At 43.0% G+C, this 24,546-nt stretch overlaps 2 protein-coding genes across 10 annotated transcripts in view; one reads left to right on the top strand and one right to left on the bottom strand.

Annotated features, from left to right (window-relative positions):
* MON1B (MON1 homolog B, secretory trafficking associated) overlaps positions 1-24,546 on the bottom strand; it is a 35,080-nt gene that overhangs the window by 5,883 nt on the left and 4,651 nt on the right. For 3 of the 8 annotated variants that reach the window (XM_072124982.1, XM_072124986.1, XM_072124984.1), the window contains 5 exons: positions 20,060-20,143; positions 17,636-17,758; positions 16,976-17,100; positions 9,427-9,525; positions 5,327-5,604 (listed from right to left, as the gene is read on the bottom strand). Coding sequence is in view for 2 of the 8 variants with exons in the window: in XM_072124979.1 (XP_071981080.1) it covers positions 49-55 (7 nt within the window). In the remaining 6 variants the exon portion in view is untranslated. Of the gene's footprint in view, positions 1-48; positions 182-5,326; positions 5,605-9,426; positions 9,526-16,975; positions 17,101-17,635; positions 17,759-20,059; positions 20,144-24,546 lie in introns of those variants that run through there. The other 5 variants (XM_072124983.1, XM_072124987.1, XM_072124979.1 and 2 more) reach the window with 3 other exon arrangements.
* Positions 4,182-23,914, top strand: PTPN18 (protein tyrosine phosphatase non-receptor type 18). 2 transcript variants are annotated; one of them, XM_072124988.1, is made up of 17 exons: positions 4,182-4,347; positions 5,410-5,651; positions 9,451-9,559; positions 10,167-10,243; positions 11,186-11,281; positions 11,902-11,940; positions 13,257-13,325; positions 13,413-13,475; positions 16,133-16,275; positions 16,468-16,534; positions 17,000-17,077; positions 17,708-17,794; positions 18,769-18,878; positions 19,740-20,068; positions 22,994-23,065; positions 23,283-23,354; positions 23,641-23,914. In XM_072124988.1, the coding sequence occupies exons 2-17, from the start codon at positions 5,556-5,558 to the stop codon at positions 23,703-23,705; spliced, it is 1,572 nt and encodes a 523-aa protein (XP_071981089.1). In that variant the 5' UTR covers positions 4,182-4,347; positions 5,410-5,555; the 3' UTR covers positions 23,706-23,914. The 2 variants fall into 2 exon arrangements, with proteins under 2 accessions (XP_071981089.1, XP_071981090.1); XM_072124989.1 differs by having other exon boundaries at positions 4,187-4,347; positions 18,790-18,878.

The following is a 24,546-nucleotide window of genomic DNA, read 5'->3' as shown; positions in this document are numbered from 1 at the left end:
GCCCGTGTGTAACCCCCGCCATATATAATCCCCCTCCCCAGTATATACCGGACATGGGGGCTCCGCCGCTCCGTGCAGAGTAGACGCCAGTGCTTGGGAAGCTACAGGACCTCGGAAGACGTCATGGTCATGTGACCAGTCATGTGGCGGGGGAGGAGCCCCTGAAACAGAAAGCGTAGCTTCAGGTTTTCCTGAGTGATAAGGATTCACAATACTGATCCCATCTGCAATGTGTGACAATCTATCTATCTATACATACATACGTGCGTGTATCGATCGATCTATACGTGTGTGTATGATGTACAACAGAACTAGATGTAATGTGTATATTCCGTTTTCACATTCATCACGTTTCTCCTGTAAAATCACAAAGATCTGCAGGAAGAGACACTTTATTAGTGGCTAGGGATGTAGTGTACAGGGTTCTGCCATGTTCTGTCAGTGGTACCAGAGCCGGTTCTGTATGAATGGCCGATCACTGCTGGTGGTCCCGACCTTACAAGGGCTTATATTTGGACATTGGGGGTCTAAGTAGAGGCAGTCCCCGAGTTACGTACAAGATAGGGTCCCGAGGTTTGTTCTTAAGTTGAATTTGTATGTAAGTCGAAACTGTATATTTTATAATTGTAGATCCAGACAAGAACATTTTTGCCACAGTGACAATTGGAGTTTCAAAATTTTTTTTGCTGTAATTGGACCAAGGATTATCAATAAAGTTTCATTACAGAGACTTTACAGCTGATCACTGCAATCTGGGACTACAGTAATATATCCAGAGAGCTTCACGGGAGATCACAGTGGGCAGAGGGGTCCGTCTTTAATTAGGGGTCGTCTGTAAGTCAGGTGTCCTTAAGTTGGGGACCGCCTGTATACAACAACATGTGCTGACTGCACATAGCAGAGATACATACATGTAATATATATTGTACAAATATAAACCTGTATACAGCAGATGTATCCACCTGCCGAATAAACAGGAAACTAACCATGCAACATTGTAGACATTCACACAGCCAGTGCCCTATACCACCCTATAATTATACAGCTAGTAGCAGGTATATGAGAACTTTATCCAGTCCTGTAGTCAAGAAAGCTGCATCTTTTTGTATTTTCCGCACTCATCCCAAGGTCACTGTGGTTATCCTGGTGAGATGTTGTCCACCACATTGATCCAATGAGCTAGTTGGGTAAGTTCTAGTCAGGACAGAGATGAATTTGGATAAATTTGCTACAAATTTAAGGAACGCATGCTATAAAGGACTGGCAGTATACACCCGTGTGTGGCTGAGCCAGATTGTGTGTAGAACCTAGATATATCGTTGGAAGACCGAGTAATAGCAGCCAAGTGTTGAACATCAGACAGAAAGTGCAACTCCCATTTTTGTTGCAGCACATGTGGGTTCAGATGGCGGTGATAAAAACTGTAAATAATAGTGTTGTGCTCATTGGTTAAATGCACATTGGTTAAATGGAGGCCTTGACAATGCACATTGAAACATTTTGCCCAGTAGCCAAAATTTGGGATGTGGGGAATTATTGGATTGAAAGAAGAAAAATGGTCATTTCCACAAAACACTCACCATCTAGACTGTTCTGACCCAGTTGTGATTATGTGAGGGCACACACACAGGGTGAACTGGCTCCAGATAGAACACCAGTAGAATCGCTTGATCCGCTCGTGTCATGAAGAAGAACACTGTCTGCTACATACTGGTTCCATCACATCATTATACAACTATCCCAGGTTCTGTTTGGGATCCAGCAATACTTGGTCTGGAGTCCAATAACCTGGGGAACCAGTGAATAAGACAGTCAGTCACTCCTAGTACTGATAGGAGGGACACTCACAGCTCAGTGATATATACAGAATATTCTGTGGCCACATTTGTCACCTCTCAAGCTGCCCTTGGTCACACACACAAAGGGTAAGTCAGGAATGTCTTTTCCAGGTTACACCACCTCCTTGCCCACTCGATCTATAGATTTATTATTAATCCAAGCTTTATGACAGTAGTGTACAGTATCTCCAGGAGCAGCTGTAATATCTGGGGGCAAATACCATATGTGCCGGGATACCATAAAGAGCCTGTATCCTCCATGAACAGTTCATCTCATATTGTATTCCTGTTAGAGGCACCAACCGGGTCCTACAGCCTCTTTTACAATTTTCCTTATAAACTTTTCCTATCACTCTAATATAATAATCACTTCCATATATTCTCATTACAGTCATACTCCTTGGTGTGGGATTCACTCTGTAAATGAGTGTCAGAGAATGTGCTTGTCTATAGTGGTGGTAGTAGTACCATGACTTTATTTATATAGTATCTATCTATTATGCACCATTTGCATTGTAATGCGTGAAATGAAATTATTTTATCCCATTCCTTCAGATATATTTGAGAGATTAATGGCTGATCTGCCTTGATAAGTGTCACTTCCCTCCCCACCCTGCTACTGCCAGCACTTACAAAGAAACTGGAGGTGACGAGAAAAGGACTATACCAAAGCAACAACTGGCGTATCTGCCATATCTTGCACCACATTTTCTGTCTATGTGTTTGAAACTATTTTTGCTCAACATCACGTGGCTTAGCAGAAAGGGGCAAAACTAACGCACAATTCTGGGGGTATCTCATATAATAACCTATGTAAGTGGCTGAACTGTTTCCTAATATATGCAAATATTTACTTATAGATCATAAATATATCAAATGTGACTGTGGCTAATAATTATACTTCACGTCTTTGATGCTACACTACCACCTTCTCATGTCCTTGATCCAATAAGAAGTCTTTGAAGATGGCAGCCATTTTTTGGACATAGCCTAGATGCGTGATGTCGAACCTATGGCACGAGTGTCAGCAGTGGCACCCAGAGCCCTCTCTATGGGCACCCAGGCCTATGACCCAGGAATGTGCAGGAGGAACGAGGAGGTGTAGAGAGGGCCAGATTATCATTGGAGTCCGTTCTCCGGACTCCATGATTTTTCCCAGTCAGGGATACCCTGGAGGAATGCTACAATGATAATCCAAATCTCTCCTCCTCTTTCAATGATAATGACATTCTCAGGATGTGGCAGTTAGTAATAGCTACTGCCATGTCAGCACTTCGTGATGAATAGCTGGGTTTTGATTGTAATTTGGGCGCTCATTCTATAAAATGTTTGCCATCACCAGGGACGTTACTACAGTGGTAGCAACCATAGCAGCCGCTATGGGGCCCACAGTGTCAGGGGGCTCTGTCATCCGACCTGACACTAAAGAATGAAGAATGTGCACCATTATATACATATTACGCTGCACATTGTGGTATATATATTGTTTATGTGTGAGTATCTGTGATGTGTATATTCTGTATGTGTATATGGTGTATATACATACAGTACTTTATGTGTGTATGTATGCTGTACGTCTGTATATGGCACTGTATGTGTGTATATGTGATGTGTATATGCCCTATATGTGTGTAACAGTGTATAAATGTGTATGTATGAGTCATGAACCATATGTTTATGTATATAGAAATGTAATATGTATATTTTTTAGCCGGCAGGGCGTCCCCTTCAGAAGTCTGCTATGGGGCCCTGCCTCTCCTAGCTACGCCACTGGCCATCACTGGCATAGAAAATGAGCTGACTCACCCATTTCTTGCTGGTGTATCAGATATATCATTTTCTATTTGGTCTGAGAAATAGAAGGAGGTCCTGGGACTTTTAGAAACACCCTGCATAATGTCTGGCTTCAGCTTATCTCCAGAATAACGGCTGAGACAACCCCAGTCAATAATCTCTTATTAACCACTATTTACTATCCTCTTTTACCCCCTTATGATCTCTGTATGCCACCATAAAGTGAGTGAATTTTAAGATGTGACTCTTTAAAGTGCAAGGGACCTCAATTATTTCTTATTTTTCTTAGTTGATGATCCGGCATCTTGCAGAGTGTAGGGTGATACGTTGCACAGTATATACTGCAGGCAGTATATAATACATGATGGATCTGTACCATGTGAATTGTGCTCGCGTGCTGCTTTCCCCGCCCCAGGATTACATTGGTCTTACAGAAAGTTCCTTATTACATCCTGTGTAGCAATGTGAGGCTTGTGTGGACAGTGAGATATACAGCATGTGCATGCAATGCCATACACTTTCTCAGTTTGTATTTATGATTAGTTGTCAAATTTCATCTTATATTTCACTTACCATTTGGGGAAAGCATTGAAGCAGTCGAGTATTTACTCTCTATATATACATCTCTTTTGTATATACATTTTAGTGTTAAGGTGAATTTGGAGAGTAAACACTACAGTAATAGGATATTTCCTGTAGGACCTCTACTCTACAGGTAAGTTTTCTATACTTTTTTCTCACTCTTTAGATTGTTAATGTGACAGAGGTGTAACTATACATATATACTTTATGTGCAGTTCCATCTATATATATCAGTTTATAGTCTTGTTGTGGCATTGTACATTAATCTTTTCTGAGCTTCTATAACATCCTGCATGTAACACCTCTCTGTATTGTGGCTGACACTGGATGACCTGTTTTCTCCAACCTTTAGGTGTCATATTTATGTATGTATGAATTGACATCTGATCCATTTGTCTGACGTTAAATGATGTAGATGTCGTATGTGTGTGTGCTGTTATATGATGTTGATCTAATATCCAACTAACACAATTTAAATGACCATCAGGATTAAACAGTGATATGTCTTGTGCATACTTTACTGACTTTATCCATTTCTATAGTTATACCTTTTGACCATCATCTTTTTTTTCAGTTTCTTGCTCTTTTAGACTGGATGATAAAAGGGAGCAGATGTTTAACAACTAAACAATCATGTAGCTTTTTTTGAGGACTATCAGTTCTGGTCCAGTGTCCATTATGTAAGGGACTTAGCTGTCATCGATGTCCTTAATTTTCCTAGTTTTATCATTGTCCCGGGAATGATGGGCGATGAGTTTGGCATTTAGCTGAATTGTACACATAATATAACAGGGATAGACTGGTCATGTTGGCCGCAGAGCTCTGCGCCCCGTGGCTCTCATGAATATGTAGGGCCTGTAATGGTTGCACAATGCTAGTTGGCATATAGAACAGGACATAGTGACTATGGAGGATAGTATGTACTGCCTGGGGGCCCAGAACAAGCTCAGTTCCACAATGGCGTAAGCAGGATCCTCTGTAATTGTGGTGCATTGATCTTATGTGAGTACTGCGTAAAGATTGTCATTGATCCCCAAATTTAGAACAGGAAAAAGCCGTGCCTTTTGGGCGTGCCTTACCTACGATAAAACATATACAAATAGTACCTTTACCTGGGTACACACCCTAATGATAGCTGGTGCACATGCCTGTGTCTCGGCTCTCTTCCTGACTGTCTCCCTGTGTCTGCTGACAGTTCATGGCTAGGTGTTCCTCCGGTTGTGCTGGACTGGCAGGTAGGAGTGGCCGCCTCTTCGCTCAGGACACTTCCTCATTCTGCTGCTGCTTTTCCCCTGACTCTGGAGCCGCAGGTTGTCTCTGCTCACCGGGCAGGGAAACATCATGAGTCAGGTGGAGGAAAACCTGAGGGGCTTCTTGGCAAGAGTGGAGGCTGCAAAATACAGAGCAGGAGAGGACCACCTGGGCAAGGAGTTTCAGGTGAGGAGGATTTTCCATTTCTTTCCACTATTATCACTATTATATATCTTATCTATTCTTATTTACTACTTGTACTCAATGTATATTGATAAGGCTATCCCCTTTTTAAATATATATCCAGTGATAATATCCAGATTTTACAGTTTTGGCACAAACTACTCCGCTAACAATTGAGGCAAAACCAAATGGTGGCTGCTGAGCTGAGCTCCTCGGTTTTTAGTAAACTCACATATAACATAAGACAGCACAGGACAGTAAACCTCCATTGCTGCAATGATATATCACACTATAGTCACTGCTCCAAGCACATATCAATATTTCCATTCCATGTCACTTCCATGTGAGATCATCCTCTGCTATCCCATCTAAGTTCTTTCATATACTGATACGTCTCTGCTATTCCAGGGCTTCATAATACTATACCAGACACCACAATGTATACATGCAATATCGTGCCAATGTAAACTATGAGAGATTATATCACTAAGAGGCCAGCCCATACTATTCTAGGCTATATAATTACAGTACAAGTCTATGCTATGCACCCAGACCAGCTATAACACTCTGGGTGAATAATTATCTTATGACATTGGCAAGAGGTGGGATACACCAGGCAGCGCATGAACAATTGAAAGGAGGAAAAATTGTGTATTTAATAAGGATTTAAGAGATTGTGACAGAGCCACATTGTCACCAGTAAATGGTGGATTGGATATGATGTCAGGGTGATGGCGGGTCCATTTGGTCTGATCCCTTAGAGAAGTAATTGTAGTAGAAACTGGGGATTAAACTTCCTGCTGTCCAAGGTGTCAGGACACACAAGACATTGCAGCTCGTTGTGTATAGGACTCCATAGACACAGACCAGTCAGGACGCCCATGATGACTCCTGTCCACTTCTTAAAAGGCACATCTGAGCATTAGAACTGGACCATGGAGCGATGGAAGATGGTGGCAAACAGCGGTAAAAGGCGCACGAGGAGAGAAGCAGAGTGATCCCCTGGACCATGTTCTGCGGGAAACCTTCTGTGCCAGTATCATGTGGAGGTTACTGTGATTGATAACCTACCCTTATATTGTACAGACCAACTATCCCCCCTTCATGGTAGTGGTGCTCACCAATGCTCTATTAGCAGGATAACCCCATACACTGTGATCTCCCACAATGCACTGCTCCCTGGTACATGTAATAAAATACATGCCACATAAGTCACATATATTATTTACTAAAATTAAACAAGAACATATGGGGGAGATTTATAAACGCACTTGCGCCACAATTCTGGGGGTTTTGCGCCAAAAACACTATCTAAAATGCCTTGCACCACAGTTATCAAATCAAGGCTTTTAGACTTTTTTTTGGGCACCTTTTTCCGACTTATCCGATTAAGGGGTGTGGCTTTTGGGGAAATGGGCCTCTCGAGAAAGGGGTGTGGCTTGCAGGAAATCGTCCGTGCACCCAAAATTCTGGTGCACAGTTTAGACCAACTAACACTAGGCCAAAAATAGGAACCGACAGTCTTATACTGCACCAGAATTCATCATCACAGTGATAAATCTGGCGCAGCAAAAGACCAGAGTTTTTCAGCTAGAAACGGGCGGAACCTGAGACACATTGTTAAATCCCCCCCATAGGCCTAATCTCTGAAACTTCCTCTGAAACTTTATTATTTCGTATGTTGCATAGAAATCGCTGAATAAATAAGCTTTCTTAAATATTATGAGTTAAGGAATGTAAATATTTCATCAAATTTCTGATAACAGTTTTGCTTTTGTTTTACTTAATTGGATTTATAAATAACATTCTGCAGCAAATCTTCTACGTTAATATACCGGTCTCACTGGCTCATTATAAATACACGATTAAAGGGTTTCTTCCATAAATAGCACGTCTGCTGACAATGCTTCATGACGCAACTCCGCTGTATAGAAATGAGTCTGCAATATCACGCTGCAATACCACACACTGCCTGTTTCCAGGTGTGGGGCTGTTTTTGGAAGAATGCAGCCATGTTTTTCAAACCCAGGAAAACCCCTTTAAGACTTCTTTCACAAGAACCGTTCCATTTTCATACAGGTAACAAAGGGCCACATTTCAATGGGCGATACAACCATCCATTAAAATTGCCGTTGTGTTGTATGCCCGCATCGGCACCGGGGAGAGGAGGAGGGGTAGTGTGCCGCTCACCCCTGTACCCCTTTCCATAGAGTAACATAGGGCCCAACGCCATATTCCGTCGAAAGATAGGACATGTCCTATCTTTCAGCGGGCTACGGAATGGTACCGCTCCGCTACGGCGCCGTGAGGCCATTGCGTTGTGTGTGGGACGTATATAAGCCCCCCATACGTTTGTTTGAATGTAGCCTTATACAGTATTTTATACAGTGCAGATACAGTGACATACGTCACGTATATACGGATTCATACAGCACAGAAATACAGTACTGGAGAAATCATGCATTCAAGTGAATGAGCCCTAATGGTGCATTCACATGGCCGTCTGTGGGGATGTATATGCGGCCACATATATGTCCGCCTAGACGGCAATGGCGGCCTGGCGGCGGTACAGTGCCACACATGTGCATGCTCTATCTTTCCCCGTGTGTGCGGGTGGTGCGCCGCTTTTCTCTTATGAACGGGGGAGGGCTCACCTCCTCCTCTCCAGCGCACACCGGTGTGCCAGCCGGGCCGGCATACGGCTGTGTAAGTGTACCCTAAGTCTACTTGCTGATGGTTTCCACTCTGAAGCAAATTGTTATTGTTTCTTTTCGACAGAAAAGAAACCTAAATAATAAGTGAGAACATTATAATGTATGTAATCATTTCTTACAAGGGAGCTGGAACTAATGACTATATATAGACAATAGTCAGAGAACTAGTGTATATCTTGCTTCTTATTCATAGGTCCCTGTTCTGCCTTTACCCACCACTACCCTTTTTGTGCACTTACAATGTATTTTGGGCCTTCTTTAGGGAAGTCTTGCCTTTTGGGATGAGTTAACCAAACTCTACCTCTGTTTGTGATTCTGTGATCATCCCTGCGTCCATTTATTCTGCTTTCCCTACTGTATATTATTGGGGGGCCTGGGAAAGACGACATGTGAGAACTGCAAAGCATGACTTAAAGGGGTTGTCCGAGAGTGAGTAAAAAAAGGCAAAGTGGCCGCTGTAAACAAAACATATCCCAGCACCTGATCAATGCTTCCAGCCGCCTTGGCTGCTTCTCTGCCCCTTTCAACAAGCTGGGTCAGAGCCCAGAGAGACGGCGGCGCGGGCCACCAGCCCACCAGACTAGGTGGGTACATGTTTTTCTTTTTAACTCACTCTTGGACAACCTCTTTAAAATGAGCAAAGGAAAATATTTATTTCTCCACCTATCAGGCTGTTTTCTTCCTCCCTTATAACCTAATCTCTGCTGAAGAGTGGGGCCGCCCGGGAGTGGGCTGCCGCAGGGTTTTACTGTCCCCACGGCTGCGCACTCGCTGCAGCCAGCCAATTTTCACATGTGTCTACTTTAGAGATAAACGCTGCGCAGGATCCCCAAAGAGCAGCGGCGGGGCTATCATACACCGGTGCACAAATATCCCCCGCAGTCTCCAGCCATTAGGTCTGAGACTACTGAGAATAATAGAACCGGCAGAGGGAACAACTGCAAAACAATGCAGAATACAAGTCATATAATGACCAGATATAGATTCCTCCAGGACACACAATGGACGAGTAATTTATATTAAGTTTATTAAAAGTTTAGGTAAAATGCAATCATTTAAATCACCTCTTTTTGATGACATTTTTGTAGGAAATCAAGAATCGCGCTGCAGCCTTTCGGCAGGATGGCAGCTATTCCACAGAAGTGGGAGGGTGTCAGGAAAACCTGAAAAAGAATAGGTACAAAGATATCCTGCCATGTAAGTAAGATCCAGCAGACCCGTCCTGTGACCTACTGAGGACACAGCTTGTAGGCTGTACTGTTATGTATCAGGTGGTGAGGAATGGTCTGACTAATATATAACACTCCATAAGGGTATAAGATATCTGTTTTTAATCCCGCATCCTGTCATCAGGCTTCTTGTAGGTCATGCTTGATGTCAGAGGAGCTGCCTTACAAGGAGCTAAAAGGGACGTGGTTTTCCTTATCCCATCCTGGAAAACTTTGTACATTTTCCCAGTGACCGCTCACCATTACAGCTAACACAATCCTATCACTCAGCTTTCCCAGTAACGGATACCTAGTACATGTTTTGTGGAAATACAATTAGGAAGCCGCATTAAGATAATTATTTGTATACAAAGAACGGATTCAGTAACCGATGATATGATATCAGTGATTTGCCTGTTCATACAGTTATGCAAAGTCTAGTCTGACACTATTGTACTGTGGTCTCCTACCGGCAGACTACAACTCCCAGGATAAGCACACATCCAAAGTACAAGGCAGCTATTAATACATAGAGAGGGGAGAATGGGTCTGATAGTAATAGTTTCATCTACTATTGATATCTTTTGCTGTTTCAGATGATCAGACACGTGTTCCGGTCACTTTGCTTGCAGAAGAAGCTGGATCTGATTACATTAATGCCAGCTTTATACAGGTAAGTGCGCAAATGCTGATCCTCGTCATCTTTATTACATGTTATATAGTACATGTCCTGCTGCCTCTCTGACTAGTTTATTAATGGGATGACCCTTGGCTATTACAGAGGAAATATTGAATCAGGCCGTGTGCACACAGGACAGAATATTCATCTGCAGATTTCTGGTTAATACATTGTGTATATATATATATATATGCGGATAGCATTTACCGTTGAGGCCCCTTTTACATTGGTTAATGATTAACAGTCTGTTGTCAACCATTCCCATGTGTAAATATATGACCATGTAATACAGGGAAACACTTCATCTGCTCGGGAATTTCTACTAAGGTTGAGGGCGCGTTCACACGTTGCGTTTTGACCTGCGTTTTCATTGCGTTTGAAACGCATATACAACAGCTGATGAGAGGTAATTTGCCTAATTACATTACAGTTTACGTTTGTAAACGCAATGTTAACGCATGCGTTAACAAAACGCATTCGTTAACATATTGCATCGCGTTTACGATGCGTTTTGTAAGCGGAAATGTTAACAGGGATGTAATTAGGCAAATCGCCTCTCCTCAGCTGTTGTATATGCGTTTCAAACGCAATGAAAACGCAGGTCAAAACGCAACGTGTGAACGCGCCCTGAATGGCAGGTCTGCCTTTCATCCTGTCTTGTTATATGGCTGTATCCTGCTTAGAGATAATGCACAGTCCTGATCCCTATCAAAAACTTAGTTCTCTATTTATTAAATGTCAGATCTGATAGAAATCTGATTACATCCGTAAATGTGAAGCTATTTTATCTGTCAGATAATAACATGAGCACTTTATAGTTATACAGTCAATTTATCCTGCACATCTATACACTCCTATCATACCAGATTATATATATGGATGGAGTCTATGTCTAGTGTGAAGTATTGTAACACATCCATATGTTCCCTTCCGCAGGGAGTAGATAATCAGCCCCGCTACATTGCCACGCAGGGGCCCCTGAGCCACACACTGCTGGACTTCTGGAGGATGATATGGCAATACAATGTCAGGGTAAGTATCATCACTCCAGGAATTGACCCAAGATACACAAGTGGAAAAACAATGTTGCTTTGCCCGGTACAAGTGTCACACTTTCTAATCCTAGTAGCCAGCACCATTATTGCCCTGGGATACAGCATATACAAATATACACCTGATGTGTTGTGAATGGTTGACTATTGAATCTGAATATTTTTGGTTACGGTATGTGTTTTTTTAACCCCATAAACACTTGTGTGGTGCCCTTCTAGCTCCAGGGCCCTGTATAGTTGTATGGGAAAAATCTATCCCAAATGACAGATTTCCGCCATACAACTAGTATCCCATCTACTGCCCCATCTGTGCAGTAGATATCCATGTCAGCCCACACCCTGACTCTATAATCATGTTATGCACAACAGGACACAAAATTCCCCCAACCGTGGTTAGTTACAGTACTATTTATTATACTTTGGTAAATGTTGGAATACAGTGCAGGAGAAATAGTGTTTATTGGTGTGATACAATTGTCTGGTGTGCTAGCTTGTCACTGAGACATGACCATACTAAGCAGCGTGTGTGAATGTATCCCTGACTTCTGCTTTTCCATACCATTATGAACCCTTTCCTGACTGTGGCCGTATGTCTTACAGGTCATAGTTATGGCGTGCCGAGAGGTAGAACAAGGAAAGGTGAGTCCAGTTTGCGAACCTGAACATAATCCTATGTAATATCAGGGTGATAGGAAAAACTGGAGAAGGAAATAACATTGAAAAAGAAAAGAAAATGAATGCGTTCTACATGGTTGGTCGATAGTAACCATCCTGGGCTGATACATAAAGCTCTGTTCACTCTTGTGTCATCATATGACACCCCACTGAATATCCTGTGTGTTTTCTCCATGAATCTAGTTATCTGCAAAGGGGGCTATGAAGCAGATGTGAATAGTGCCCAACCCGGTTTTACAGTATATTGGAAAATAGTCCTATAGATAGATAATAGATATGAAACAGATAATACATAGATATGAGATAGATGTAGATGAGTGGGGTGGATAGAGATTATTTTTCAGTATTTCAAGATTTGGTTAACACACTTGTCAATAATGTCAGAACAAAAGTCATAAAGGGGAAGTTCTAGAAACATTGTTCTGGTCTTCCTCTTGTTCTAACCAGAGACTATGAGCCAGAGGTAAAATGATCAAAAAACATAAAAATCTGACCCGGTGAATGTAATACATCAGCTGGACATGACCTTACAGGACAGACAGGGTATTACCCATTACCCATAGGAATGATAAGCTCTTACCCTGTCGCTGATACCGTAGTTCTAGGATATAAGAATCATTGTCTCATATGGTGTTATAATATAATGGTGTAAGTTCTCTGGGCTTTGGTATTTAAAGGGGTATTTCAGGAATATGAAAATCTGCTACAAAATCCATAATGCTATAAATAAATGAATACAACAAATCAAAATGTCAATAATCACAGAACAGAGTTTCAACAGTTTGCTTTTATGATTTACAACATTTTATGGGCTTTCTAATGTAAATAGAGTTATCTTCAAGATGGCTACAATAGGATACTACAACTCCCATGATCCCACAGTTCTCAGTAACAGCTGCTCCCTCTTATGCTCTGCTCCCAGTGATGATGTATCAGACTGTCCTGCTCTGGTACCATAGTAATGATGTGTAACTGCCATCACGGCACATGACCTAACTGAGATGACGTCTCACCACAACACCAGCCATACTGGGTGCACCGCAACTAACAGACTATAGCCAAGCATAGTAATGATCACATGCACATGTAATGTGGACAGATGACCAATGACATCTTCTGTCCTGTCTTGTGTCTCCAACATAGGGACAAAGTCACAGGACTGATTAAAGGGCCAGTAGCAAAATAATTCTTCATTATAGCTTATATTTTAATGACCCATTTGAATATGATGTATGCTTATTCCTGGAATAGCCCTTTAATAGTAGAGACTTCTTTTACAGAAAAAATGTGAACGATATTGGCCATTAGACCAAGAGACTGTGCTGTATGGAGCGTTCACAGTCAGTACGGTCAGTATACTTCCTGTACTCTGTATATAACTAATGATCAGGGCTGACCGCTCCTATTCAGGGTCTGATATATGTTTCTTTATACAGGTGTCAAAAACCATAGTGAATGCAGAAGTCGTGTTTCGTAATCTCACAGTGATGTTCCACGAGGTGAGTGTATAGGTCACAGAGAAATGTTTCATGTATGATCTCTAGGGGCCCCAGTGCTGGGAGAACTATGGATCACAGTGATGAGGAGTATGAAGGGAGTAACACATGCACTGCCACTCCATTCAATAATATGGGACTGACAGAAATAGCTGAGTTCTGTGTTCCGGTGTCCCTGTAAAGGATGGCACTGGAAACTCAAATCAAGAAACAAATGTAGAATCTAGTTGGAGTAGATTTACACGGTAATTTATGCAAATTTTAAAACAATTCAGGAAAGGGGCGCAAGGGAGCAAGTGTGCCAAAAGTCATAACATTTGGTGCAAAGCCAGCCCCTGCAATAAAAGCTGTGACATACATTATGCACCAGAACCTGGCATGAAATGTATGCTACATATTCCCCATTGAGGGTGCAGTCACACATTTTGTTTTGGATGCGAAATGTGTGAACGTGCCCTAAAGGAAGCAGCATGATCACTGCTCCTATTAAACTCCACCGTGTGATCATGCGGTGAGGAGAAATGGACGTTGTATAGGGAAGGATAGCTATGGGATGGCTGCTGCATAACTGTCTGTGACTAACCCACATCGTGGCAGAGTTCATCCTCATTGGACAGTCCGGATCGGGGATCGCGCAGGGACCGGGTAAGTAAATGTGCCCCATTGGCCCAGAAATATGGGAAGGTGTAATCTGCCTTAGTGCAGTTTTCTCACTACGGTGCAGTTTGTGGCAGATAATCCAATGGTGTCGCAGGCTCTTAGTTTATTTGGTCTGTTTTCAGGATGGGACACGGTTGCACCTTTTTGCTGAACATTTGCCCACATTTACTAAGGTCCCTGCAACATTTTTTGTCAGACTTTGTTCTTTCAAGTGCAAACTGTTTGCATATGTATTTAAGAAGTGTCCGCCCCACATATGTGTCGCACGAAACTCATTTGTGTCACAGCTACACTATACCCCAAGCGACACAGATTTCTGCACTACATGGGGCGTTCCGGTGCACAGTCGGACCGTACACCACATTTTATCATGCAGAGTTTGACAGAAATGTGTTGCAAGCCGTATGTCAAAGGAGCACCAAATAAAATTGGTGCACTCTGTCGGAGCCGAGCGGAGAGCTCCAGATTCATGCAGAATTCCTGAATCTGGCGCCCCCTGCACATGTCACAGGCCACATGTCACAAAGTGCAGTTTGCACTGTAATTGATAAATGTGGGCCACAGTGTTTTTGGTGCAAACTTAGACACAAAACTGGCGCAGGAACAATATCATATCTGGGCCAATGTAAACACACTGTTAACATAATGTAAAGGCAATATGTGAACGCATGCCTCAAGTGGTAACAATAATTGACTAAGAATGAATTCCACCAACCTTCTGGAGAAAAAAGACATAGATCGCACTTCTGTCGGACTATGTCTGTGCTTGGATTGTGCCGCACGCGGCTTCCATGCTACACAAATTGGGGGGGCGTGCCATTGGACGATCCGACTGGTTCGACCTGAGCGTGGGATTTAACATTCTAATTGTCTCGCAAGACCAAGCACTTCCATGCACCACGTAAAAGATGTTGAAGTCGGTTGGACCTGAGTGAGGAAGCGACACATGCAGGATATCGGTGAATCGCGCCACAGTGCATTATCATCGGACAGTACCCTTTTCGTGAACTCTGCGGGAATGTAAGTAAATGAGCCCCAGAATGTTGGGGAGGATGCATAAACGGAAAGGAAAAGAACTGGCTGAATAAAGTCATCCAGAGAGCCCAGAAAACAAGTGGGGAAGCACTGGGTCCCTGTGACAATGGGGCTCATTTACTTACCGAATCCGTCAGGTTTTCCGATGGCCACGCCCCCGATTTCCATTGCGTGCAAGCCGGTGCGGATGCGACACAATCCGACCACGTGCCAAAAACCCAGGGCAATTCAGGGAAAAACGTCACAAATTGGTAATATTTGGGAAACGATTCGGCCCCTTAGTAAATGAACCCCAATGTGTTCATGCATGCGTTTTCATGTTACTATGCGTTTGGCTGCTTCATGACAACCAAATGCATCGTAACATGAAAATGAATGCATCAGAACGCCACTTGTGAACGCACCCTGAGGTCTGGCACAGTAGATGCCTTTGGACATTTGACCCCATTGCTATAAACAGCACCCACACACTACTTTGCATATTACTTCAACAACATAGCAATCATTATTGCCTGGTGTGTTGCTGGTGAGATTCCACAATTCATTTATCCGGAAAACAATGGAACTGTACAACCAAATAGTAACAAGAGCGAAGGACTTATATCGCTCTCCTCCTCCTGCCCCCTGGCACAGGTAGTGTTGTAATGTAGCGCCTGTTCTGTACTGTCCTGTAATATATTGCTTACTGACTGGCCATTGAGTATGGTGCACAAAATAATTAAATAATTTCCCAATGGGATTTATATAGTTTATTCTATTCTAGTGATATTGTTGCTGATAAGTTGTAGCTTCACAACAAAGTAGCATGTGTTAAAATATGTGCTAACAATTGCTCACACCTTACATTTAACCCCTACTCCTCCCAGTAAAAACAGTACAAGTACTTATTCAGGGGACTTAATGGATGCTGCAGGATTATCTGCTGTACTTTTCCTGATAAAGTGATGGTATCCTTCTGCCTGCAGGAAGTGCGAGAGGTGGAACACTTCCAGTACATAGCGTGGCCTGATCGAGGAATACCTGACTCTTACGCCTGCTTCCTGGAAATGATCAACTTGGTGCGTCACCACCAGGGAGAACACAAGGCCCCAATTTGTGTCCATTGTAGGTGAGTGCAGTTTTATGGGAACATGCAAACTGCACATATGATACTTTTTTACTGTGTAATTCCTACTGGGCCTGAATATCTGAGGAAACCATTAGCAGCGACCAGCTGTAGTGGGGACTATAATTATTTTAAAAAATCATCTTTTATTATGATGTTATTATTTAGTGTAATTATGTTGTGTCTCCTGTGCAGTGCAGGTTGTGGCCGGACGGGTGTTATCTGTACTGTGGAATACATCCAGTGTCTTCTACATAAGCAGGTGAAGTATGGAAACTATACCACCAGTGGGCAGCACTGCAATACAGGACTAGCGGACTAGTTATATATACGTATATATATGTATATATTATTTGTATAGGATTATTACAGTGATAAATATGCTGGGGAATTAGGATTTATTTAAATTGTCTATGATATTCAGAGAAATGAAAAGTGATGATTTATTGTTTGCTGTTATTAGTGAATACAGTTATGAATCCATCATTTTAAGGGCACCAAGGGAGAAGCTGCTCATCTGTTATGAACCGTTCACTAAAGAATATTCATATTTCTGTCCCCTCTTTGACTGACATTTTGGATGGCAGAGCGGGAACCCACAGTTTTTTTTCCAACACTGCATCTTATTATAACATTATTATAGATTTCCGAGTCTGACTGTTCCTCATCCATCCCATTTCTTTCCTGTGCACTAATGTGTTACCTGTGCTGTATTCTTATGTCTTAGAGGGTCCCCAGTGACTTTAGTATCTTCGAGGTGGTGATGGAAATGAGGCGCCAGCGACCATCTGCTGTGCAGACCAGGGTATGTGAGGAGATGAGAGGAGTCTGTGTGAAAAATATGAATAAAAATGCATTTCTGTATCACGCAGTAAATAATGTCAGGCTTACTTCTTCATCCATGTTTCCCCTACTTCCTTGTATGTATGTAACCTTAGGCTACACAAAGGAACATGTCTAAGAGTAAATGCATGTAGCGGAGGTGCTGTCGACTTACTTTTATGGGTGCATTCACACGATGCGTTTTGGTTGCGTTTGGTTTTCGTTTTGAAACGCATTTGAACAGCTGAGGAGAGGTGATTTGCCTAATTACAATATTGTTAAACGCATTGTTAACACATACTTTAACAACGCATTTACGATGCGTTTTGTAAACGCAAGTCTTAACATTAATGTAATTAGGCAAATCACCGCTCCTCAGTTGCTCTAATGCGTTTGAAAACGCAACCAAAATGCACCATGTGAATGCGCCCTTTGAATTGATGGCAACTTAATAGAAACAAATGCACTGAACACAACAAGATAGTCAATGACAGGGGCGCACTATCACCTCCTGCGCAGGTCACACAGACTAAATACATACCCTGTGTCGCTATCTGCAGTTAGGCTTTACTGTCTCTGTACAGTATGGAAGATGATCCCTCTCTCTCCTTAGGAGCAGTACGACTTCCTCTATCATGCCATTACTGAAATGTTTGAGAAGGAGCTGAAAGAAAGTCACAACTATGAAAATCTGAAGGAGGTGAGAAAATAAAGTATTACACAATCCTAGATGAAAAGTCACAAAGAATAAAGATCATGTGGTGCAACAATCACTGCTGAGATCCAAGCTTCCTTCACAGGCAGCATCGCAGGTTCTGGGCTTTCTATGTCTGTTCATGGGCCCTGATGAGACATCATCCTTACATTGAGCCTAAATCTAAGAGTGATCAATCCTTTCTTTGATGCTGTGTATAGACTCAGTAAAAAAGTCTCTATCACTATTGCTCTGGTTTGTCTTTCTTCCTCCCTACAGTCTCTATCCTCCTCCCTACAGTCTCCTATTGCTCTAGTTTGTTTTTCCTCCTTCCTACAGTCTCTATCTTGCTCCCTACAGTCTCTTTCCCACAGTCCCTATCATTGCTCTAGTTTGGAAAGGAGGTAGTCACCAGGATTGTATAATGAAGTGTTGCGCCTGATTTATGCAGTGTTGGTGCCAAAATATTTGTCTTTTTTTCAATACGCTTTTTTGGGTGCAGTTTTGAAATCCTGACACTTTTCCTGCACTTCTAGTTTTCTGATACTTTTTGTCACAATTTTTAGTGCACACTGAGCTGCAAAAAGCCGGTCTATGAAGTTCTATTTCACTTTCATGAATGTGGAGACGGTTCTAAACCTTTTTGGTCCTGCACTAATTCCATAACCCCTTATATCACAATCTTACATCCCAGTGTGAATTATAGCACAATTCATAAATGCCCCCCAGTAAGTTTACTGGTGACGCTGTGGTGGTGCTACTAGACCCCACACTAGAGTAGCGCCATATAATTTATAAACCTGTCACTGAACACTTTCATACACTAAACCTCCTGGAGTGTCATGTGAGCGCTGCCTATGACATGAGAGGCATAACAGAGTTAATGTGAATTTGGTATTATGAGAAAACAGGAAGGGTAACTTCCTGAATGTGGCGGACCGTCACTCTATCATCTGCTGGTTGTTGTGTCACCTCTTCAGTCTGTCCTGCTGTCCACACAGAACAAAGCGCCCTTCTACGATGATGTGGCAGCCGTAAGACCGGCGAACTGGACCCAGACCCGAGAAAAGCGGAGGAACCACGGGTTACGGTAAGAGATTTACACCGAGACCACCAGGCAGAAGTGTAGATTTATCAGTCAGTTTTAACCTCAAGGGCTAGGGGAAGTGATAATAGGGGCAGTCAGTAAAGGACACTAAAGTTAACACCTCCAATCCCTCCTCAGCCTGGAAGGGCTGATAACAGAGAACAATACGCTCCATTGAGACTCCCTGTAAATTTTCTTTAGAATAAACTGTAATGGATCATGTAAGTCCCAGTAACAGAATATTGACAAGTGTACAGGTCTGACTATAACAATTTCCTTCACTGACACCTAATTTGTTTGGAAACATAAACACATAAATTATATGTCAGAATCTTAATAGTTAAACTCAGAACCAGCACATTTCTAGGGAAGTCATCACGTTATAAAACTGCTTATGCAATGACTTGTTGCTATGGTAAGATATGGCCACTTACAGGGCACATCCATAGCACCTGAACATTGTGCAGAGGAGCTGTAGCGGGTGGGAGCATGGTGACTTCTGGAAATGTGATTTGTAGAGTTGTTCTTGTGTGTACTAGGGGTGACCAGGGTTTTGGCCTCATCCGTAGTATACATACTGTATACTGCACTACTAGCACTTGTGTGATCCATCATGCATGTACAGCACTTTGATGATGCAGACTCTAGGATCACCAGGGGCTTGGCACCTAGTGCACTTGTTTTCTTTTTTTCTTCACAACCCACCACTGCCAAGCACCAGAAAACGGGTGCACTATCGTGTGGATAATACATTTTTACATACATTATGCACACTCCAAAAGTTATTCCACATAAGGCTAATGTTCTCCCAGCATCCTTGCAGCCTCCATGTACCTTACATCTTCTTCTCCCTCCTCTGTACAGAGTATCCCTACCCCCGCCACAGTCAGACATGAACACATACGCAGTTGTGAATAAAAAGCCCACCATACCGGGGCCATCTCCGGGAAGTGTGACTGTGGATACGCGGCCCCCGGCTTCCTCTCATGTCCAGTATGACAACGTCAGACCCCGCTCATCGCCATCTACACCGGTGGATCAACTGTACAGCTCTGTCGTTCCCAAATCCAACAGGATGTCTACTATTACCTCCAACCCAGCTCCCATTTCTTCTTCCTATGCTTTGGCTGAAAACCCAGCTCCACCTGCAGTCACTTCTGTTGAATACAGTCAGGTCAACCTACCGAGTACAGGTAAACGCACAGGCAGGGGGCGGTTTGCTGCGTTATGGCCTTTACCAGGCATCGGCTCCATGTGCTGCTTCCTTCCTGGGGAGTTAGAATAAGACACAAACATATAAATACACAAGATAATGAACACACAGAAGTCTCCGGAAAGTAAAAGAGCGGAGAAGCAGACAGCAGCTGTACGTACTGCAGCCTGGGAGCGGAGGGCCTCTCTATACAGCATGCTATAGCATGGGTATTACCTCTCCATGTAACAAGACTATATAATATTTTGGACTTCCAGAAAGAAGTGTTATACTAAATAGAGAGTATATGGAGTTCCTTAACACACTGTTGTCCTGCCACCACCCATGAGCCACTTGTGGATCCCCCAAGGATTTTCTCTGGCCCATATATTTCTGATTAGATTCCTAACTTTTGTCATCTTTGACCAGACTTGTCTGTATAACAGTAAGGAAATGCTAAGAGTGCCCATCAAAATGTCCCCTGTACTGAGATGTGGAGGGAAGTGAAGATGCCAGTGAATTCCTACAAACATAGAGAAAATGTGCATACATATACAGTACATATTCAGTACAGATGACAGCTAGACCCTGCATTGTACAATAGACAAATGAGCACTTTATTACAAACTGGCTAAATAGACAGCTCACTGCACGTGGGGTAACCGGGCCTGCAGCGTCATCTGACTAGCGGGAACTCTGCTGCATTATGGCTGGATGGGGGCTCCAAGGTATATGGTCCGTATGAGCATTGCACTGCATATTGCGGGCACTGTATTGCATACTGGCTGAATGGGCACTGTACTGCATACTGGATGAATGGGCACTGTACTGCATACAGGGTGAATGGGCACTGTACTGCATACTGGCTGGATGGGCACTGTACTGCATACAGGGTGAATGGGCACTGTACTGCATACAGGGTGAATGGGCACTGTACTGCATACTGGCTGAATGGGCACTGTACTGCATACAGGGTGAATGGGCACTGTACTGCATACTGGCTGAATGGGCACTGTACTGCATACTGGATGAATGGGCACTGTACTGCATACAGGGTGAATGGGCACTGTACTGCATACTGGCTGGATGGGCACTGTACTGCATACAGGGTGAATGGGCACTGTACTGCATACAGGGTGAATGGGCACTGTACTGCATACAGGGTGAATGGGCACTGTATTGCATACTGGCTGAATGGGCACTGTACTGCATACTGGATGAATGGGCACTGTACTGCATACAGGGTGAATGGGCACTGTACTGCATACTGGCTGGATGGGCACTGTACTGCATACAGGGTGAATGGGCACTGTACTGCATACAGGGTGAATGGGCACTGTACTGCATACAGGGTGAATGGGCACTGTACTGCATACAGGGTGAATGGGCACTGTACTGCATACAGGGTGAATGGGCACTGTACTGCATACAGGGTGAATGGGCACTGTACTGCATACAGGGTGAATGGGCACTGTACTTCATACTGGCTGAATGGGCACTGTACTGCATACAGGGTGAATGGGCACTGTACTGCATACTGGCTGAATGGGCACTGTACTGCATACTGGCTGAATGGGCACTGTACTGCATACTGGCTGAATGGGCACTGCCACCATATTGGTACATGTGGGCTCTATGGTAAGTTAATTGAAGTATGAATGTTGCTTTGCACACTGGTCCTTGGCTTGGATGGCAAAGCATTTGGTGGCTGCGGCTTATGTCTGTACTACTACATATATCTGCTTACTTTTACGAGGGGCCCTGCAACTACTGAAATAGTTATTGGCAGAGTAAGTAACTGATACCAGGTCAGATGAGCCCAGGCCTGTAGGCTACCATTTCTGCTAATGTATATTCGTCGTATAGAGAATGGACAGAGGGATGCAATGTACAGTCTTTGTGTTTGTGTCATGTTGTGTTTTTCATGTTTTTTGTGTACATGTCTGTTCTGTATTTTTGTATTTATTTTTTAATAAAACCATGTTTGCTCAGTACGTGTCTGTGTCTTAGGTTAGGTCATAAGGGATGTAATTATATTAAAAGCTTCAAACATGAGTATTTATTACCTGCTGTCCTGAGAGGATATGATAGAGGGGGGGAATGCTGTGACATGTAGGGTTATAGGATAATGGAGTATAATTCAGAGTAAATGCTGACAGGACTGCTAGGAGAGACTGTGAGAGTCCTGCTGATCCCAGTCTTCTGTGTACACGCTGATGTGGGGAGAGCGGTCAGTCACTGTGTGTAGGCTGGGTGTACAGGGCTGGTCAGATCTTACTCTCCATATTACCGAATCATATATCACAGATCATGGCTTCTCTCCTTGTATCACATGAGAATGATCTGTTCTGTGTACACCATATACGAGCAGGTCTCTGTCTGTAATGTCCAGCATAGTCTCCGCATAGTCTCTGTATTTGTCTTACAGCTCGGTTCATTATATTGAAAGTAGAAGTAGATGTGACCTATAAATTAACTGCAATCCCCTGGAGCCTAAATATGAAACATGGCTGCTGGCCTAAGGTGGCGGGACTCACCTGCCTCAGTCATCCGTGTATATTGTTATGAAAAGTTTTTATAAAAACATCAGTTATTAAGGTTATTTTTTGGCTGACCAGCTTTAAATAAAGACTTGATTTTGTGATCTGTTAGGTCATTTTTATGATATATATATATATATATATATATATATATATATATATATATATATATATCTATATGACCACTGAGGATACAGAGCTGTAAGGTCAGCCCCTGCTATCCAGCACACACACCGATAATACAAGGTGTAGATGATTGGGGTATTATCTAGGCATGGCAGGTCAGTGCATTGTCTCTGTGGCCCCCAGTGTATGCCTGTGTCTTGCAGATGGCCGTTCTGCAGGTTTGGACTGGTTAACTCTGTCTGACTTTCTTCCTGCCGCAGAGCCGTACTCTCACCATGTGAAGGCTGAAATCCGGTGGAGCCATCCCGTACCCAGTGTCTCAGACAATCAGTGTAAGTGTGTGAAGATACTTTCCTTGTATTATGGAGTCAGGGGATAGTGTGATGTCCGAGGTATTATCTTACTACCGAGATGATCTACATATTTGCAATGTTGGCACACACCATACAATCATTTATTGCTGAGATTTAGAAAACACGTTTTTACATTTATCTACCTGGAAATCATTTGCTGGGTGTCACATATAAGACACGTATCTCCTCTCTGCAGCTAAAGCTCTCGACTATGAATATGTGACTGACATCCCCAAAGGACGAGCACCAGCAGCTGCTACCGGGATGGGTAAGTCAATACCCCCTATGCTCTATTTCAGTTTCCCTTCCCTTCTTCACTGGTATCTCTATACACTGGGACCAGTGACTACCCCAGTGACAACTACACGGGTAATCTCACCTTTTAATGTACAGTCCAGTCCAATATAATGAATTGATTGTAATTATCTGCTCGGAGTAAGTTGGTTACATCTGACTCTTTATCCATGGGGTTGTGCTGCGAACCAAAAATCTGACATCTAAAGTTTGATTTCGCCTCTTGTTGAACCAACTAAAGCAATTCTTCTTTTTTTCAGGATTTAACTTTCGTATAGGCAAACCGAAAGGACCCCGCGACCCCCCTGCTGAATGGAGCCGATAGGAGGACTGATTATAAAATGCATCTGAGTCTAATAACTTCACTCTATAGGACATATTGGTGGCTGATCCCAGGTTATCAGTCTGTTGGCAATGGCCGATCTTTATGGACGGATCTCGTGTGATGTCAGATGCTCCCCCCACATTATTTGGAAAATGTGATTATACAAATGATGTTCCTGACATCAGAGAGATAAAACTGGAATTACAGATGATGGGCTGTGTCTGCATTATTTCCTCTGGATACATATAACATATGTGATGATTGTGTGCTGTCATGGATGGATAATAAAACATGTAAGAGGAGGTGGCGTCCATCCCTAGTGTTGTGCATTCCGTGGAGTGGAGTCTTATGATCCACATAATCTGGATTAGCTCCAAACTAACAACCAGCAAAATACTATGACCTCAATCAGTCCGCCGTAGAGGACTTATAGCCGGGACAGCATTATAAAGGTAAGAGGAATGTAGAAAAGTGAGCATACCCCTTCATTACTAATGGAGACAAGGAAGGGAATAGTGGATGGGACATACAGGATGAGCAGGGCCGGCTTAAGACAAAGTGGGGCCCTGGGCAAAACTTAAAGAGTAATTGTTTTGTAAAGGATTTTTTCCCCCACAAATCAATAGCTCTTGGGATGTAAAACAAATTTGCATATTATCTTTGTTACCTATATGGACCAGTTTCTTTGCTATCCCCCTCAGATTACCTCAGTGCTGCAGGAGCTGCTTTCTCTCCCTCTGCTCACAAGGAGCCCCTGGAGACCGTACTTTGTTTATAGTTTGTTTATCTGTCAGTTTATCTGTCAAAATGTATGGGAGGGGAGGGCTGCTCCCTGCTCACA

The sequence above is a fragment of the Engystomops pustulosus genome, chromosome 9 (genome assembly GCF_040894005.1).
Source record: "Engystomops pustulosus chromosome 9, aEngPut4.maternal, whole genome shotgun sequence".
Classification (NCBI taxonomy): domain Eukaryota; kingdom Metazoa; phylum Chordata; class Amphibia; order Anura; family Leptodactylidae; genus Engystomops; species Engystomops pustulosus.
The sequence above is the reverse complement of the archived record's forward strand: the minus strand, read 5'-3'. Positions and strand labels throughout refer to the sequence as shown.

Coding starts and splice junctions, on each gene's coding strand:
- PTPN18 (XM_072124988.1), top strand. CDS start 5,556: ATGAGTCAGGTGGAGGAAAACCTGAGGGGCTTCTTGGCAAGAGTGGAG. Junction 11,282..11,901: donor TATGGCAATACAATGTCAGG/GTAAGTATCATC, acceptor TATGTCTTACAG/GTCATAGTTATGGCGTGCCG. Junction 11,941..13,256: donor GAGAGGTAGAACAAGGAAAG/GTGAGTCCAGTT, acceptor CTTCTTTTACAG/AAAAAATGTGAACGATATTG.